The 17,676-nt window shown below is 35.9% G+C and overlaps 2 protein-coding genes across 3 annotated transcripts; one reads left to right on the top strand and one right to left on the bottom strand.

Annotated features, from left to right (window-relative positions):
* The first annotated feature begins 1,510 nt into the window (after positions 1-1,510).
* On the top strand, positions 1,511-13,358 carry LOC104247736 (transcription factor E2FB). Of its 2 annotated transcripts, none has more exons than XM_009803820.2 (14): positions 1,511-2,130; positions 9,876-10,062; positions 10,302-10,358; positions 10,549-10,634; positions 10,711-10,799; positions 10,920-10,974; positions 11,329-11,381; positions 11,468-11,518; positions 11,641-11,689; positions 11,792-11,857; positions 11,972-12,048; positions 12,202-12,424; positions 12,671-12,737; positions 12,817-13,358. In XM_009803820.2, exons 1-14 carry the CDS (start codon positions 1,972-1,974, stop codon positions 12,948-12,950), a joined length of 1,353 nt encoding a protein of 450 aa, XP_009802122.1. In that variant the 5' UTR covers positions 1,511-1,971; the 3' UTR covers positions 12,951-13,358. The 2 variants fall into 2 exon arrangements, with proteins under 2 accessions (XP_009802122.1, XP_009802123.1); XM_009803821.2 differs by lacking the exon at positions 1,511-2,130 and adding an exon at positions 3,385-3,555.
* Positions 13,359-13,625: 267 nt separating this feature from the next.
* On the bottom strand, positions 13,626-15,574 carry LOC104247735 (uncharacterized). Its single transcript, XM_009803819.2, has 3 exons — positions 15,238-15,574; positions 14,499-14,690; positions 13,626-13,899 (listed from the first exon to the last, which is right to left on the bottom strand). Exons 1-3 carry the CDS (start codon positions 15,463-15,465, stop codon positions 13,744-13,746), a joined length of 576 nt encoding a protein of 191 aa, XP_009802121.1. The 5' UTR covers positions 15,466-15,574; the 3' UTR covers positions 13,626-13,743.
* Between the last annotated feature and the right edge of the window lie 2,102 nt (positions 15,575-17,676).

Consider the following 17,676-nt stretch of genomic DNA (forward strand, 5'->3'; position numbering starts at 1 on the left):
ATAGTTAAAACTAAAATTTAATATATCATATTGAAAACAAAATAAAAGTAGTTCAAAATTATTATTTTTGAATTATAGGTAAAACACTAAATAAAAAATTAAGTAAAAATGCATACAAGAGGATGATAGGGATTGTTTGAGTATATTTATGATTTTGATTGATTTGTAAAATAAATATAGTAACTAATTAAATAATGGTAAAAATTATGGTTAACAAATTTAGACAATGAACTAAGCATTTATATTGTTTTGTCTTTTATAAGTATAATCTATATTATATTAAAAGCACGAAGGCCCTTAGCGAAATGTCGTTCGCCTTTTACACCCTTAAAAAATAAAGTTCATACTAGACAAAATTGTCATTTGATAATTTTTCCTAAAATTTAAGATTTTAAATCAACTAAAATTATTGTTATTATATATTTCCTTATATAATTAATGTAAAAGCTCCTAATATTTAGGATTTAAAAAAATAAATTTTGCAAGCGTATACTACATATTTAAGGAAGATTACTAACTATATTGAAATATCTAAAAAACATTTGGGAACTTTTATAAGTGTGACATGCAAAAACATACACGTTTAATAAATTTAGTTTATATAACCGAAACAAAGTGTACATACATATTTTTTATATTGGTTAAAATTTCAAATTATAATTTTCTATTTAATAGTTGTTTACTAATGTTTGATTATGGGTTTGTACTCCAACACTATATCCTACATTAGAATTTTGCAGCTAAATAATACTCTAACAACGTAGATAATTTAACTTATTTTGAGTACATTAACAATATAAATAATGTTTAAGCAAATTTAACTTATATCATAATGATATAATGACTAAATTATATCATTTATTTCTTTCTAAAAATAAATTTTGTTGGATTTTAGTACTACTAATCTAATAAAATTCTTTATATATTAATTATATCTAACAATATATGGAGTATCTTATTATTTTTCGCATTTTTCAAATTGAATTCAATAAGATTAACATGAAATTTATATTAGGTACTTTGAGCAAATAGAATTTATTTCTTTAAGGCTATGAGAACATAGTATATTTTACATGATACTTGAATACAAGTCAACATATTATTCTCTATTTGAGCTATTAAAACAAATGCACAACTCATATTTCGAAGTTATGTAAAGGCATTAGAATACTTTTGAGTGATATAATTTTTTTCTTTATTAAGTTGGCTAAAAATGATTAATAGTCTTTATTAAGCTTGTACGTTTTAATTTTTTTTCTTATTTTATAACTCATCACATAGTTTGATAATTTTTGTATAATTTTATATTCATTAATATGGATAACACGCGCATTCTAAAGCTAGTTATTATAAAATATCAGTGTGCCAAATATGCTAGCATTCTCTCGTATAAGCTTTACAAAATTATTTTATAACAAGCAAAATCTTGAAATTGAGGGTGCGGGTACCTATACTAGTTAATTTCTTAATGAGTACTATATTTACAAATAGCTGCGCCTTCCCTCCACAATCCACACATATAGCCGAACCAAATTCCCTCCTCTCTTTTGTTTCTTCCTTCCTTTCTTCTTCTTCTTCCTCTCTCCTTCATTTTTCTTTCCCTCGTTTTCTCCCCTTTCTCTCTCTCTTCCAGCTTTTTAAATTCCCTCTCCCAATATCAGATCTCATTTTCTTCTCCTATTCCTTTCCTTCCCTCTCCTCCAATTCCATCTTTTCCCACTCCCTACCCCCCACCACAACCCAAAACCTCAACAACCAAAATAGGGTTTTCAATTCCATCAATTTTTCCTCCCTTATTTCCACCAAAAAATGAAAAAGATTGAATTTGTAGCATTTTTAAACTCAAAAACCAAAAAAGGTTTTCAGTTCCATCAAATTTTCCTCTACTTTTGTTACTAAATTTTTTGAAAGATTGAATTTTTAGGATTTTTCTCAGCTGTGGTTATTTAAAAATCAAGAACTTAGCAGATCATGCAACCCCAACAGCAGCAGCAGCAACAACAAACTTTGAAGCGTCAGCTTCAGTTCTCTTCTATTAAACCGGCTTTTGGTGATTACCACCAGTTTTCCACAGACCCGGTTCATTTTTCTTCTCAAGAACCTCCTGTAGGAATTGTTGTCAAGACTCCTGTGAGCTTTCTTTCTGATTCTTTAGTGCCTTACTGATGTTATATGGTGGTTTAAATGTGATGAATGAACAGTTTTGTGCAAATTCTGCTATTGAATTTTGTGTATTAAATGATTAAAGATAGCTTTATTGATTGCTCTCGTTAAGATTTTTGGCTGGAAATTTGAGGTTCTGTGTTGTTTAAGTGAAGTCTTTAGTGCCTTAATGATGTCATATAATAGGTGGTTATATAGGATAAAATGATTAGTCTTGGTGTTAAATTTGCTGTTAAATTTTGGGTATTAAATGGTTAAGGATAGCTTTATTGATCGCTTGTTAAGATTTTTGGCTGGAAATTTGAGGGTCTGTGTTGTTCAAGTGAAGTCTTCAGTGCCTTAATGATGTAATATGATAGGTGTTTATATGGGATAAATGAACACCTTTGGTGTAAAATTTGCTGTTGAATTTTGGGTATTAAATGTTTAAAGTAGCTTTATTGATCACTCGTTAAGATTTTTGGCTGGAAAGTTGAGGTTTTGTGCTGTTTAAGCGAAGTATTGAAGTGGGTTTGACTGGAGATCTTGCTTTAAGGTGTCGTTTGGTTTGAAGACAAGTTAGCATGGGATTAGTTATGCAGGGATTGACTGTTTGGTATGTTGTATTAATCCTGAGATTGTTAATGTTAATTTTACTTATCCTGGGATTACTATTCCACCTCTGGCAGTTATAAGTTATCCCGATACTATTTTTAATCCTGGATTAGTAACCAAGCAAGGGATAAGGTGGTACTAAATTTTTATCCCAATATTATTTTTGCTTATCCATGATACCAAACGACCCCTAAAGCTATACTGTGTATATTTTTGTGGTGTAAATGATCAAAAGGTTCTGGTTATGTAAAATCTGCTGTTGAATTTTGGATATCACGTGGTCAAACTAGTTTTATTGACCTCAATTTGCGTTTTCCAATTGGAAAAACAAAGTGTGGTTTGTGTTGCTTAAGTTTAATAGGGTTGAAGGTGCTTGATGAATTTATTTATTTTTGCTTTTTTAAACTATGAAAGCTGTAATCTTTCTTGGCTCGATTAGAGGTTTTGCAATTTCAGCAGTGACGTTCTCATCTTTGTGTTTCCTCATTTAGTTTGTCTTTTGATTTTATGGATGCTGTACTTCCATAGAGTTTGATGAATAATCCATGCCAAAGGTTGTACTTTTCTTGTGCTTGCAGACACTACGCACCAAATATTCATTTGGCCCTCTTATCATCTTAATTGCAGCTCCATTCTGTTTAAAGTATGAAAGTGTAAAAGAAAAAAGCACATCACAGGATTCATCTAGCTCAAAACAATAATGATGTAGGAAAAAATAGATCAGTTAGACGAAGGTTGAAGAAACAAGTTCATATTGTTTTGGCGGTCAAGATCTAAATCACATTTGAGTAGTTGCAGGTGAAATTTCAAGGTCCAAGATTGCCTAATGTGTTTGTATATATTAACTAGGAATTGTGTTTCCTTTCCCCTTTTCCTCCGTATTTCTGTTGATAAATTGAGTGTGCCTTAGAGACTTTCAAGATGGTTCACAAGCATGGTTTTGCTTGAGTTATAAGGACTAAAGTTTTAGGAACGAGAGTTCCTCTAGCTTAAGCTTAGTTTTCTAGGTTAACATAAGAATAATATCTGAGTAAGTTCTTCTCCTTTTTATTCTCTGTGAAGCTTCTTTTTGTCATTTACGTGTCACTACAATCCGGATAATGCTTCAGAACATCAGTCAGTCTTTAACTATGGTTTAATTTTTTTCTCCTCAAGCCAATATAAAAATTAAAAGATCTAAGTAGGACTCACCTAATAACTAGTGCGTTGTGACAAGTTTTCACATATTATTTGAACTGTTAATAATTTGCACTTAGTATCTTCCATTTTTTATGCAAAATCCTTGTTAATATAAATCGCAAAATCAGTGCTAGCCTATGTTGATAATAACGCATGTATTACTGCTGTTAGGTTTGAATGGGTCTTTGTTCAGTAACTTTAGGCTACAGTTTAGTATCCACTGGATTTTAGCTTTTACAGTTAATTTATTTTTTGTACTGGTTATATTTTCCTACCTTCTAGGAGGAAAATATTTTTTGTACAATCCGGATAATGCTTCAGAACATCTGAGTCAGTACTGGTTATTTTTTGTACTGGTTATATTTTCCTACCTAATATCTGAGTCAGTTCTTCTCCTTTTTATTCTCTGTGAAGCTTCTTTTTGTCATTTACGTGTCACTACAATCCGGATAATGCTTCAGAACATCAGTCAGTCTTTAACTATGGTTTAATTTTTTTCTCCTCAAGCCAATATAAAAATTAAAGGATCTAAGTAGGACTCACCTAATAACTAGTGCGTTGTGACAAGTTTTCACATATTATTTGAACTGTTAATAATTTGCACTTAGTATCTTTCATTTTTTATGCAAAATCCTTGTTAATATAAATCGCAAAATCAGTGCTAGCCTATGTTGATAATACCGCATGTATTGCTGCTGTTAGGTTTGAATGGGTCTTTGTTCAGTAACTTTAGGCTACAGTTTAGTATCCACTGGATTTTAGCTTTTACAGTTAATTTATTTTTTGTACTGGTTATATTTTCCTACCTTCTAGGAGTTAGCTTAGCACAATTGGTTACTTCCTTTGTATATAAACTCCATTGGAGGCTCATCAAATATACAGACTTTTCATTCTAGTTTTCTGCCTTCATATGGTCTCAAAGCCAAAACAACACTCTAAGAGTAAACTATCCAAGATCCTCTCTTTTTTTCCCTCTGCAAAAATGGGTTCCTCTACACCAGTTGCTAATGCTGACAACACCACTGTGTTCAAACATTTAATCCAATTCAACCCATCATCTCAGTTGCCCATTAAATTGTCTGCAGCCATAATTTCACTACATGGAAGGCCCAAATTGCCATGCTACTCCATGGTCATGACCTCTATGGTCATCTTGATGGCTCTATGCCATCTCCTCCGACAACAGTGACCACCAACAGCCGTGAGACGCCCAACCCGGAGTATAAGGATTGGTTTCGTCAAGATAAACTGATCCAAAATGCTCTAACGGCCTCTGTTGATGCCACCGTTGCATCCACTGTCGCTTCTGCAGCCAACTCTAAATCTGCCTGGGATCAACTCCATACTTCCTTTGCAAACAAATCGCAAACTCGCATCTTTAGTCTCCGTCACCATCTTAGTTGGGTCACCAAAGACACCAAATCGATTGCTGAATACCTGCGAGAGATTCGATCTCTCTCTGATGAACTTGCCACAACAGGTTCTCCTGTCGCTAATGAAGAACTGTGGTGAAAATGCTGAGCGGACTCGGCCCAGAGTTTCGTGAGATCTCCGCAGCCATACAGGCACGCGATTCTCCAATCAGCTATGAGAAACTTCTTGACAAGCTCCTTGATCATGAGATATTTCTCAAACATGAGGACCTTAAGAAAACTACCACACAAGTCACAACAGTTGTTGGTCAACGCGTCACGAATTCTTCACCAACTCCACGCAACAATCGACGCCCACCAAACAATAACAACTGGCGTACCCCAAATAGGCAGTCCAATCAAAACGCTAATCCCTACTGGTGCAACTTTCCTAACCAATCTGTTCAACCCCCATGGGTTCGCTGTCAACTATGTGACCACTTTGGCCATACAACAAATGTGTGTCGCTCACGTTCCCATAACCACTTTGAAGCAAACGCAAATTTTGTTGCACAAACACCACCAAGTGACCCCTGGATTCTCGACTCAGGTGCCTCTCATCACATTTCTTCTGTCACTACTTCCCTTCACAATGTTCAAGACTTCAAAGGGATTGAGGAAGTAACAATGGGTAATGGTAATGCGATTCCAATTACTCAAACTAGTACTACTCATTTACATGCATCAAATAATGACTTCAATCTTTCTAATATTTTGTGTGCTCCAGCTATCAAGCGCAAGCTTATTTCTGTTTTTCAATTTTGCAAAGACAACCTAACCTCAATAGAATTTTTTCCTTTTAAATTTTTTGTGAAGGATCTGACTACGGGAACACCTCTTCTGTGCGGCCCGAATAAAGCAGGACTCTACGAATGACTGTCACTGTCTCGCCCTACCATCAATGTCGCCATTGCTGGCCCTTCTTTACATCTGTGGCATCGAAGATTGGGCCACCCTCATTCTCGAGTTCTATTTTCTATTTGAAATAGTTTCAGTATTCCATATTCTTTGAAAGACAAATTTACTTATTGTAATTCTTGTTGCTGCAATAAAGCTCACAGATTTCCTTTTTATGCAAACACCTTGTGCAACAAATATCCATTAGAAACAATTTACAGCGATCTATAGGGCCCCTCTCCAGTGGTTTCAATTGATAAAAAGAGATACTATTGTCTTTTTGTTGATCAGTATAGCAAATACATTTGGTTATACACAATGAAAAACAAAAGTGAAGTTAAAATTTTTTTCCAAAGCATACATCCTGTGCTTGAAGAACATTTTGGTCACAAAATGGCTCACCCTTTACACTGATGGAGGAGGAGAATATCAAATCCTAGAACCGTACCTCAACTCCAATGGTATACAACACCTTGTTTCTCCACCACACACACCTCAAAGGGTTGCCATGGCTGAAAGACGTCATCGACACCTTATTGAGACAGCCAAAATGCTACTTCATCAAGCTGCTTTACCATCCAATTTTTGGACATTTGCTTGCCATCATGCAGCCTATCTCATAAACCGACTACCCACAAGCACACTTGGTAACAAGTCACCTTTTGAAGTTCTATTCAATGAGAAACTAGCTTATGACTCTCTTCGTACGTTTGGTTGTCTTTGCTACCCATGGCTCGGGCCATATGCCCAAAATAAATTAGCACCATATTCAAAACCTTGTGTTTATCTAAGATTCTCCATCACTCATCATTCGCATCAGTGCTTTGAACCCACGAGTTCTAAAATATTTCTATCGTAGGATGTAAAATTTTTAGAAGATATTTTTCCATTTGAAAATATATTTTCTCAGTTAAAACATAACTTCTCATCTTTACATTGGGAAACTCTTTTAGATCAGAGTAATCCTTCTATTTTCTGTCAACCACTAAATACAGTTGATCCAACTATAACTCCGCTGCCCCCCACTATTCCGTTGATGCGAGATACACACCAAGATGTATGCTCACTTCGTGCCGCACAGGGAAACAACCCACAGCCAGATCAATTTGCAACTCATGACCCAGGTAACATTCAAATTGCTTCTTTATCTTCTGCTTCTAATGTACAACAATCACCTGCTACTGAAAACCTACAACCCCACTTCGTCTTCCGGAGCCAACCCCTTCCCCCTCTACTCAACCTATCTCCTCCACTCGCCGACCATCAATTACTCACGTTTATCGGCGTCGCCCAAACTCATCACACAGTTTGTCCCGACCCACTGATCCCATTGTTCAAGTTCCACAAATAGAGCCAAATCGTGTATTAACGAGGTCTCAAAACAACATCTTCAAAAGAAGAAAGATCGTTGACTACATTGTGCAAATCTCCCAGCCAGAAGCACATCCAATACCTGTAACTCACAAGCAAGCACAAAAAGATTCAAATTGGAGAGCCGCTATGAATGCTGAATTTGATGCATTGATGAAAAACCAGACTTGGGAATTAGTTCCCCCAGACCGCACCAGAAACGTTGTCCCTTGTAAGTGGTTGTTTAGAATTAAAACTAACTCTGATGGATCCATTGATAGGTACAAAGCACGTTTAGTTGCAAAAGGGTTCACCCAAAGGCCTGGGGTTGATTTTCACAAGACATTTAATCCGGTTGTTAAACCCACCACCATTCGGACAGTACTCACGCTGTACATAATAATTGGGCATTACATCAAATAGATGTTAACAATGCATTTCTTCAGCGGAAGCTTCATGAAGATGTATATATGTCACAACCTCCCGGCTACGAAAATCTGGATCATCCCGACTATGTTTGCCATCTCAAGAAGGCCATTTATGGACTTCGACAAGCTCCTAAGGCCTAGTACGATGCACTCACTGATTCATTGATTCAAATGGGGTTCCAAATGTCGCAGTGTGATAATTCTCTTTTTGTTCTGCACAATCTGGGAGTTACTATTTATGTTATGATATATGTGGATGACCTCATACTCACAGCAGTAATGAAACACTCATTCAACATGTAATTACTTCCGTTCGGCCGAGCCAGCTATCGAAAGTCCTCCTAACAAGTTGCTGGCTTTTCATCAGCCGTTGCGCGCTAGCGCGCTAGCCTTTTCCCAACCTAGTAAAGGGGCTGCTAGTTGTAGCGCGCAGTGTACTAGTGAATAGGAAAAGCGAATTGAGATTACTAATGACGGATGGAGGTTGAGGGTAGAACATGTTCGGTGCCTCGCCCTTGTCTCCTTCGCCGTAGACTGAAAATGATGGGAATCCTATCGATAAAGAAGAGGCATAAGCATCGCCTCTCGATCCAATCCATCTTCCCTGGCCTCCCCAACACGAAAAAGTTTTCTCTAAAGTATCTTGGTTTACTGCACTATTTCTTGGGCATTGAGGTATACAGGGATGCCGACGGTTTGTTTCTCAGTCAATTTAAGTATATACAGGAGGTGTAACATGACACTCAGATGCAAGACTGCAAAGGTGTTCAGTCACCCGTGAGCACGTCCACGAAACTACTGCTTGATGACGGAGCACCCAAAACTGATGGCAAAGAGTACAGATCTGTGCTTGGTAAGCTTCAGTACCTTTCGTTTACCCGACCTGACATCACCTATTCGGTAAACAAGCTAACTCAGTTCAACACCTCTCCTTCCGTGATTCACTGGAAGGCAGTTAAACGGATCCTTCGGTATCTTAAAGAAACATCCCAGCATGGTATTCGTAATTCCCCACAACCTTCAACGGCTCTGTATACATATGCTGATGCCGATTGGGCAGGTGATATCAATGATCGCCGCTCCATCTCTGGTTATATTGTTTATCTAGGCACGACGCCTATCTCCTGGTGTTCTCGTAAGCAACCTACTGGCTCTCGCTCCTCCACTGAGGCAGAGTATCGTGCCGTTGCTTCTGCCTTGTCTGAAACAAACTGGATCACACTTGCTCAAAGATCTTCATGTGACGCTCTCTGTTGCTCCTACAATACTTGGTGATAACCTTGGGGTCACTTACATTGCTGAGAATCCAGTACATCATACAAAAAGGAAGCACCTTGAGGTTGATCTTCACTTTGTTCGTAACCAAGTCCGCATATCGCATATCCACTCTGCTGATCAACTTGCGAATCCACTCACCAAACCATTGTCCAAGCCGACCTTCCAACGCATGCTTCTATTGTATCTTCAAGCCTAACTTGAGGGGGCGTAATAGCGCATGTACTACTGCTGTTAGGTTTGAATGGGTCTTTGTTCAGTAACTTTAGGCTATAGTTTAGTATCCACTGGATTTTAGCTTTTACAGTTAATTTATTTTTTGTACTGGTTATATTTTCCTACCTTCTAGGAGTTAGCTTAGCACAATTGGTTACTTCCTTTGTATATAAACTCCATTGGAGGCTCATCAAATATACAGACTTTTCATTCTAGTTTTCTGCCTTCATAGTTGACTCAATGGAAATGATTGCAATCCACAAGTTTATATTTATATATCAATTTCTTATTCAGACACGATTTGTAGTAAATCCTTTAAATAAATTACTGATAGAACTTGGGGACTCATTGTCTTATTCAGCCACTGAAGCGGAAGAGTGCGGCAGCAAATTATGGACAGGGGGTTGGTGACCAGAACCCAGTTTCTGAATATGCTAATGTAAACAGTCCTGTGCAGACACCAATGTCTGGAAAAGCTGGAAACACACAGAAAATTCCCAAGACTTCGAAAGCCAGATCTTCTTCTCAAGCTGTTGCACCCAATGTTGGTGAGGATTTTCGATGTAAAAGTTTTTCTTTGAAATGTTTATGTACTTATTTTACTTTCCAAGGAGCATTCAGTATAGTAATCTTACTCCCTTCCGTAAGCCAGTACCTTATAATAATTGCTGTCCCCCCTTCCCTTCTCTCTCACAATCCTTATCTTTCTTGTTCACTTTGCTGAGACCAACCTTATCTATAAAAGCAGAAAATTACTAGTTCTAACTTTTGGTTATTGAATTTGCAGGATCCCCTTCAGGCAATGTTACCCCAGTTGGTCCTTGTCGATATGATAGCTCCCTGGGTAAATTAAAACTTCAATGGCATAATTACTACTTTGTCTTTCAATCTGTTATTTCTCTAATGTCTGGATTGTTGTTCTAAAGTGCGTAGACTGTTGCGATTTATAGGATAGTTCACCACGATTGCCTATTATACAGAAGAATTATGTAGTAAAACTGTACTTATGACAATATCTCTTAATTATTATTCAGGTCTTTTAACAAAGAAGTTCATCAATCTAATCAAACATGCAGAAGACGGTATGCTTGATCTGAATAAAGCTGCTGATACATTAGAGGTATCTTCACATTGATGCTATTATGCCGGTGACATGAGGTCTTTTACCAGATTAAGTGTTTTATTTCTTCTAACAGGTTCAGAAAAGGCGTATATATGATATCACAAATGTCCTGGAAGGCATTGGTCTGATAGAAAAGAAACTCAAAAACAGGATTCAGTGGAAGTATGGGGAGAGATACACATCCAATTCAAATAAACTGCTTAGTAGTTCATCATTGATGTTTATGTGACTCGAGATCATTCGAGGAAACAATGTTAAAATATCATTTGCATTATTATGTAGGGGTCTAGATGTCTCAAAACCAGGAGAAGCTGATGAGAGTATTGCAAGTTTACAGGTGAGGAACATTACCCCGACCGCTGATGTATTTTTTTAATTTTTTTTGTCACATTTGTCAGTCTAAAGTGAAGTAGCCGGAGCAAAGGGGATCATACTCATAAGAATATCCCCGAGTCTCTTCAAAATATAGTGGAAATAGTTTTCGCAAAGCGACTCTTTTAAGCATTCTAGTGGTCTTAATTGTAACTTGTATCTGCTTCCCTAAAGAATGCTCACGTTATTTAACTTATATTCACCTGCTACTGCTAGTATCAGTTTAAATATTGAATATCTATGAAATTGGAATGATAAAAATATGGATACTTCTTGTGTCATGGTCTGCACTTATTGGTAGTTTGTACTACCCTTGCAGGGAGATGTGGAAAATTTGACGATTGAAGAGCGTAGATTAGATGACCAGATACGGTAGCTTCTTTGCCTGTAATACAAAACTCCATCATTGCTATGCTTCATTTCTGAGCTGATATTGTGGTCTTGTTGGCTTCTTTTAGAGAAACGCAGGAACGATTGAGGGACCTGAGTGAAGATGAAGATAATCAAAGGTAGCATCTATGAGTAACATCTGCACAAAGTTCTGCTCATGCGCGTTTCCATAGATTTTTCTGCTTACCTTTTTCCTCTTCTTTCTTAACTTCTGTCATCCATAAATTTTCTATAAAACAAGATGGCTTTTTGTCACTGAAGATGATATCAAGAGCTTACCTTGTTTCCAGGTATATTTTAACTCTTCTTTCCGCTTTTCCATTCCTTTTCTTTCTGAATCCAGCGTTCATTAATAGACTGATGCTCTGCTGTAAATTGATTGCTTTGATCAGAATAAAACATTGATAGCAATCAAAGCTCCACATGGCACTACTTTAGAAGTCCCAGATCCTGATGACGTAATTGTTCTCTCTTTAGATACAGCAAAATTTTCCTATTTCCTAGCAGGTCTACCATTATATAACTGCTTCGCGCTTCCACATATCTTAGCATGTCTTTCTTGCCTCTAGCAGGCTGTTGATTATCCACAAAGAAGATACAGAATAGCATTACGGAGCACCATGGGCCCCATAGATGTTTACCTTGTCAGGTACTTTTGCTGCTTCTTAACACAATAGACTGATCAAAGAAACCCAAATATGAATCCGGGCCAGAGAGAAGGGGAGGGATGTTTATAAGCTTTCAACATTTTCTATGGATAACTATTTCTAACTTTATAGAAACTTGCATTGTGTTGATTTAGTCAATTTGAGGAGAAGTTTGAAGAGATAAATGCAGTTGAGGCACCGCCAAGCGTGCCTTCAACATCTGGTTTGAATGAGAATGCAACTGCGACATTGGCTGCTGAGGAGAACAGAGAAGTTGATATTGGGATGGATGAAAAAGAAAATCAAAACGTGTGCTCTGACGTAGGTACTTCACAAGACTTCATGACTGGAATCATGAAGATTGTTCCAGATGTTGAGGTAAGTTATTCTTTACGAGCATTACATTATTGTAAACTCCTAATTTTGCAACCTCCCGTTTATGAGCATTACATAAATGCAGTGTTATTGAATGCCAAGCAGAAGTAGGAAAACATGACCCGTAAAACATTTGCTATTTGCCTTCCCCTAAGAAGAGATGTTTCAGAGACAATCTTATTTATTATGATAAAATTCAGGATTTATATCACTATGATTTTCAGTTTCTAACTGTTTTCCATCTTACAGAATGAAGCAGATTACTGGCTTTTGTCAGACGCTGATGTTAGCATCACTGACATGTGGAGGACAGAATGTATCCTACTGATTTCTGTTTTCTGCTTATCTTGATATTATTGAATTTACTTCTTTGAATATCCATAACTCAGAAATAGCTGCTATTGATTGGAACGAGTTGGATGTAATACAAGAGGATTTCTCAATCGCTAATGTCAGTACGCCACGATCCGAAACTCCACCAACCAATACAACTGAAGTACCTTCTGCAGCTAATACTACCGGGTGCTAAATGGTACTTGTTGGTGTTTATGTGGATGCCCTGGCTTAGTTTTCTCAAAGATGAATGCTTCATCAGCAAGATGATGCTGGTTCTAGTTCGAATAAGAGCTTCTCAATTAGATTAAATCCTCTGTACAGCCATTTGAACTCTTATAGGAAAGAAGTTGCAAGAAATTCTTCAACCAGGAGCTTTTTCATTCGAGGCTCAAGAAATTGCAAGACTCACGCCGGCTGTTGATTGTATAGTTGATGCACTTAGATTGACTTGTAATGACAATACTTAGTAGGTTAAGCTGTACAAATCTTGGCTTGTGTATTATCATCTAATGGCTTTCTTCTTAGCTCTAACAGTACAATTAGGTGGATTGTAATGTATTGACTTAGATTATTCTTCTACTTGGAGTGGTTTTATCTTTTAGTTGCTGCAGTCTTTTACATTGCAACATGTCTGGAGTTAGTTTTTCTAGCATCCAAGTTCTCAAATTGGATGCACAATGGGCTCTTATACAAGTATTATTATACGTGTTTTTTCAGCATGTTTTAGCTGTAAATGTTGATCTCTACAAGGTTGATCTTTTCCTAAGCAGCTGGAAAATTGAGAAGAACAACAGAATATTGGTGAAAATCTATATCTCTGGTTATATACTGTGCTAAGTTTTGCATTTATCAACAGGGTTGCCATAGGTAGGAAAGAACAATGAGCTACCAGTAAGGTAACCTGTATTATTTATTAACATATATTACATCTGCAGCAAAATTGTGGCCACATTACATTATGTAAGAGTGTCCAATATGAACCTAGTCTACTCTTTATCAGCTTTTTTCCCAATCCAACTAGCAACAATTGGTGTTAGAGCAACAGTAGGTGGAAATCTAATAGGTGATGCAGCTTTGTGAGCAGCATAGGCCAATGCAAAAGTTCCCACCTTCTCCCCAGTCTCATCTGTGGAAATTCCCACCTGCAAAATATATATGAGTTCCCATAGTTAAAATGATCCCCAAAAATAGAGACTTGTCTGCAATTATAAGGTCATAAAGTAACATATTATACTTCATATGTTCCATTTTACGTGGCAATATTTCTTGAGTCAATCGTAATGACATATTTCTATATTTGAAAACAATATAACCTTAAATTTACCATTTTATGTACTTCTATAGCTACATAAATGTCATGGCAAGACTACAAATTTCAAAAGACTTTCTTAAACTCCGTGCTTAATCAAACTCTACTACATCCATTAGAAAGGAGGGACTATAAATTTTTATAATAACTTTTCGGGCCAACCTACGCTTCATAGGGTCCATGTGTCCCCTCGACAATACCTACTAACTCTGCTCACCAATACTTAGATGGAAAGGAATCACCTATTTTTTGCCCCTACTGGTATTCAAAATCCTAGTCTGTGATAGTTTTTGTTCCAGTTTCATAGGCCGTTAAGCCACACCCATGGGTGCATAAATACATTATGTTTATTTCCATTCCTTTCCTTTTTCTACTAATTCCTTCGGACAAAATCTAATCCCAAAGAGACTATTGAGTTTTGGAAAAGTGTACCTTCTGTAGCAAGGATTGAACATCAACACCAGCATTAATGAGAGCATAACAAAGAGTAAATGATATCAAGGAGAGAGTAATGGAGGTTGCTAAATAAGCTCCTCCATATTTTGCCAAAAGCTCTTTAGCTTGATCCCCTTTCGATTTCTTTTCCTTGTTTTCCTCTTCTCCTTCCTCTTTTGAGCTAAATATCTGCAAGCAAGTTTAAATCACAAAAAGCTTTATTGCTTACATACTCTTACCCAATCATCTACCAATATTATTTTCAAATACAATGCTGTAATCTACTTTAATAAACTAAAATATTTCCTTAAAAAAATCTTTTGAAAGGAGTTCTGGGCAGGGGAAGAATAAAATATAGAACCGTAAATGAATGTTAGGAACTTTACCAATTTTTCTTAGTTTTTTCCAACAAACAAGTACAATTTCTTGTAATATACATTTTTTTTTTGTAATTAATATTCTTTTAAACATGATTTTCCCAACTAGTAAAGTTGCTGTCGTATAATTAGGAGGTCACCGAATCGAGCCCTGCAAATAGCCTCCGGTAAAAATGCAGTTAAAACTAACTTTTGTGGTCCCGTCCCTCCACGGACCCGCGCAGATCGAGATGCCATAATTCTTTTTTTTTTCCCTCACTTCCCAATTCTGGTTTAAAAAAATCTAAAACATACCCACAAAACTAAAACAAGAAAAGGGAAAATAAAAAGGAAAGAAAATGAAGAAGAAAAAGAATTACCTTCCAAAGACCAACTTCAAGACCATATTTCTTAGTGATTTCCTCGGCAGAGTTAATTTCCTCTGTTTTCTCTTTTAGAGCCCTCACTTTAAACTTGATCTTGGTATTTGAGGTAGCTGAATTCAGTACCCTGTTTGGTTTTCTAAAAATTGGAAGAGTAGGAGATATAGAGCAAAGAGCAATTCTATTGTGGTAGTACTGAGAACAAATCTGCCAAGCAGAGGCCATTTTTCAGTTTATCCAAACGTTGCCAAAGTTTCTTCTCTTCTTCTTCTTGAGGAGTGGACTCAAATGGAGAGCGAAACAAATATTTTTTCAGATGGAGAGAGAGACAAGTCTCATTATTTCTGGCCTTTGTTTAATCATACCAATAATCAGAATATTGTGCATTTACCTGATTGCCCTCTTTAAATTTTCACAATAGGCCTTCTAGTTCTTTATTGGGCCTAGCCCAATGAAGCATGTATTAAGTAGTTGGCCACTTTTTAGGCCGGCTATTAGAGCTTAGCCATATTTTAACGGGAAAATTACGCGACACATCAAACACATATATTGTATGTATTATTCATAGCTATACTTTCAGCAAATTTATCATTCGCTGCTATATTTGAGTTTTATAGCAAATCCCTAAAACATGAGATTAATTATTTTGAATTAAAACAAAAAAGTAACAAGCTCTAATAGCACAGTTGGTTAGAGCGTACTTAGTTACCGGAGTTCTTGAGTTTGACTCTCAATAAGAGCATTTTATTTTCCTGTATTTCTATATTTTGCCTTGGTTGTATTCGTTGCGTGAACGAATATAATCGATACAAGTTGTATAATTTGCAGACACCCTTGTATATAATCGATATAGGCTGTATCCTTTCTATACACTTGTATTTTGCCTTGGTTACAGTTGATACATGTTGTATTTATTGAGCGAATAAATACATTTGCGCAAATAAATACAATTGATGCAAGTTATATTTATTGAGCGAACGAATATAAACGAATATAGTTGACACAATCTGTACTCATTGCACGTTTGAATACAAGTGATATAGGCTGGTAACGAATTTAACGGTAGCTACGAATAGTAATTAAGCAAACTAGAGTTACTTGGCTGTACACAATAGTGATTTATGAAAATTTTCTCAATTTTAAATTGTAGTGACAAAGTAGCCACTTATTAATACGAGAATATAAGTCAGGACAAAAATACCCCTATCTAAAATACAGAACAACTCTAAAAACAGTTACTGGACTTTGAATATTTATAAGTTCAAAATTCAGTAATGGATCCTGAAGTTTAAATGACCTGAACCAGTAGCTCTTAATTGTTGATGTATAATGCGAATTTAAAAATCAAGAATCGTACCTGAATTTTCTGGATTTTGCACCGGTAAAGGTTCAAAAATAAATAATTTTCTTGGATTTTGTATTTATAGGTTAAAAATTACTCAAGTATATTGCGAATTCAAAACTTATGAATCGTTCCTGGATTTTGCATTAGTAAAGCTTTAAATATTTTTTTCAAGATTTTGTATTTAAAGGTTAAAAATTACTGAAGTATAATGCGAATCAAAAACCATGAATAATTCTTGAATTATGCACTAATAAAGATTCACACTAGTAATTTTCCCCAGATTCTATATTTTAAAGGTTAAAAATTGCTGTAGTATAATGTGAATTCAAAAATCAGAAATTATTCATGGATTTTGCATTAACAAAGGCTCAAAATTCAGTAATTTCTAAATTTTGTATTTAAAGGTTAACAATTGCTGAATTATAATATGAATTCAAAAATCATAAATAGTTCCTGAATTTTCTTGGATTTTGCACTATTAAAAGTTCAAAAACCAGTAATTGTTCATGGAGTTTGGATTTTGTACTAGTTAAGGTTCAAAATTGCTGAATTTTAAATTCCAACATAGTTTACTAGGGGTCCACTTGTCAAAGTTTCAAATTCCAGTACCGATTATTGAAGTATGGGGGCAAACACGTTAATTTAATCGGATCAGTGGCTACTTTTTCATTACAATATAAATATAGCTAAGGTTTAATAGCCGATCTAAAAATGACTATCTGCCGAGATCATCCATGTATTAATACAATATGACAATCTGCCCAAGATTGAGCATTTTTTAGGATCTTAGAAAGCCTATGGAGAGATAGAGGAGAGACGTCAGGATGAAACCCCATAAAGTAAGGGGCATGATGTCAAACAGTGCAAGTATGAGTGGTTATTTTGCTTATTAAATTGTTTTGTGTATAATAAGTAACGTCTTATAATTATTGGCTTGTGGTGAATATGCACAATTTATAAATATAGGCTATCCTAGCATATTCTATTTCTGAATACATATCGAATTCTTCCAACTATGAGAGTATGATAGCTAACATATTGTGGGAGTTGGTAGACCAGGCTAAACCGTGGGGGAAGCGCACGATTAGCCA

The sequence above is a fragment of the Nicotiana sylvestris genome, chromosome 11 (assembly GCF_000393655.2).
Source record: "Nicotiana sylvestris chromosome 11, ASM39365v2, whole genome shotgun sequence".
In the NCBI taxonomy this organism is placed as follows: Eukaryota; Viridiplantae; Streptophyta; class Magnoliopsida; order Solanales; family Solanaceae; genus Nicotiana; species Nicotiana sylvestris.

Excerpts from the sequence above, each read along its gene's own strand:
- LOC104247736 (XM_009803820.2), top strand. The coding sequence starts at position 1,972 with ATGCAACCCCAACAGCAGCAGCAGCAACAACAAACTTTGAAGCGTCAG. Across the intron at positions 11,382-11,467 it reads AGATTAGATGACCAGATACG|AGAAACGCAGGAACGATTGA; the intron begins GTAGCTTCTTTG and ends GGCTTCTTTTAG. Across the intron at positions 11,858-11,971 it reads AAGTCCCAGATCCTGATGAC|GCTGTTGATTATCCACAAAG; the intron begins GTAATTGTTCTC and ends TGCCTCTAGCAG.
- LOC104247735 (XM_009803819.2), bottom strand. The coding sequence starts at position 15,465 with ATGGCCTCTGCTTGGCAGATTTGTTCTCAGTACTACCACAATAGAATT. Across the intron at positions 14,691-15,237 it reads TTGAAGTTGGTCTTTGGAAG|ATATTTAGCTCAAAAGAGGA; the intron begins GTAATTCTTTTT and ends ACTTGCTTGCAG. Across the intron at positions 13,900-14,498 it reads TTCAATCCTTGCTACAGAAG|GTGGGAATTTCCACAGATGA; the intron begins GTACACTTTTCC and ends TATATTTTGCAG.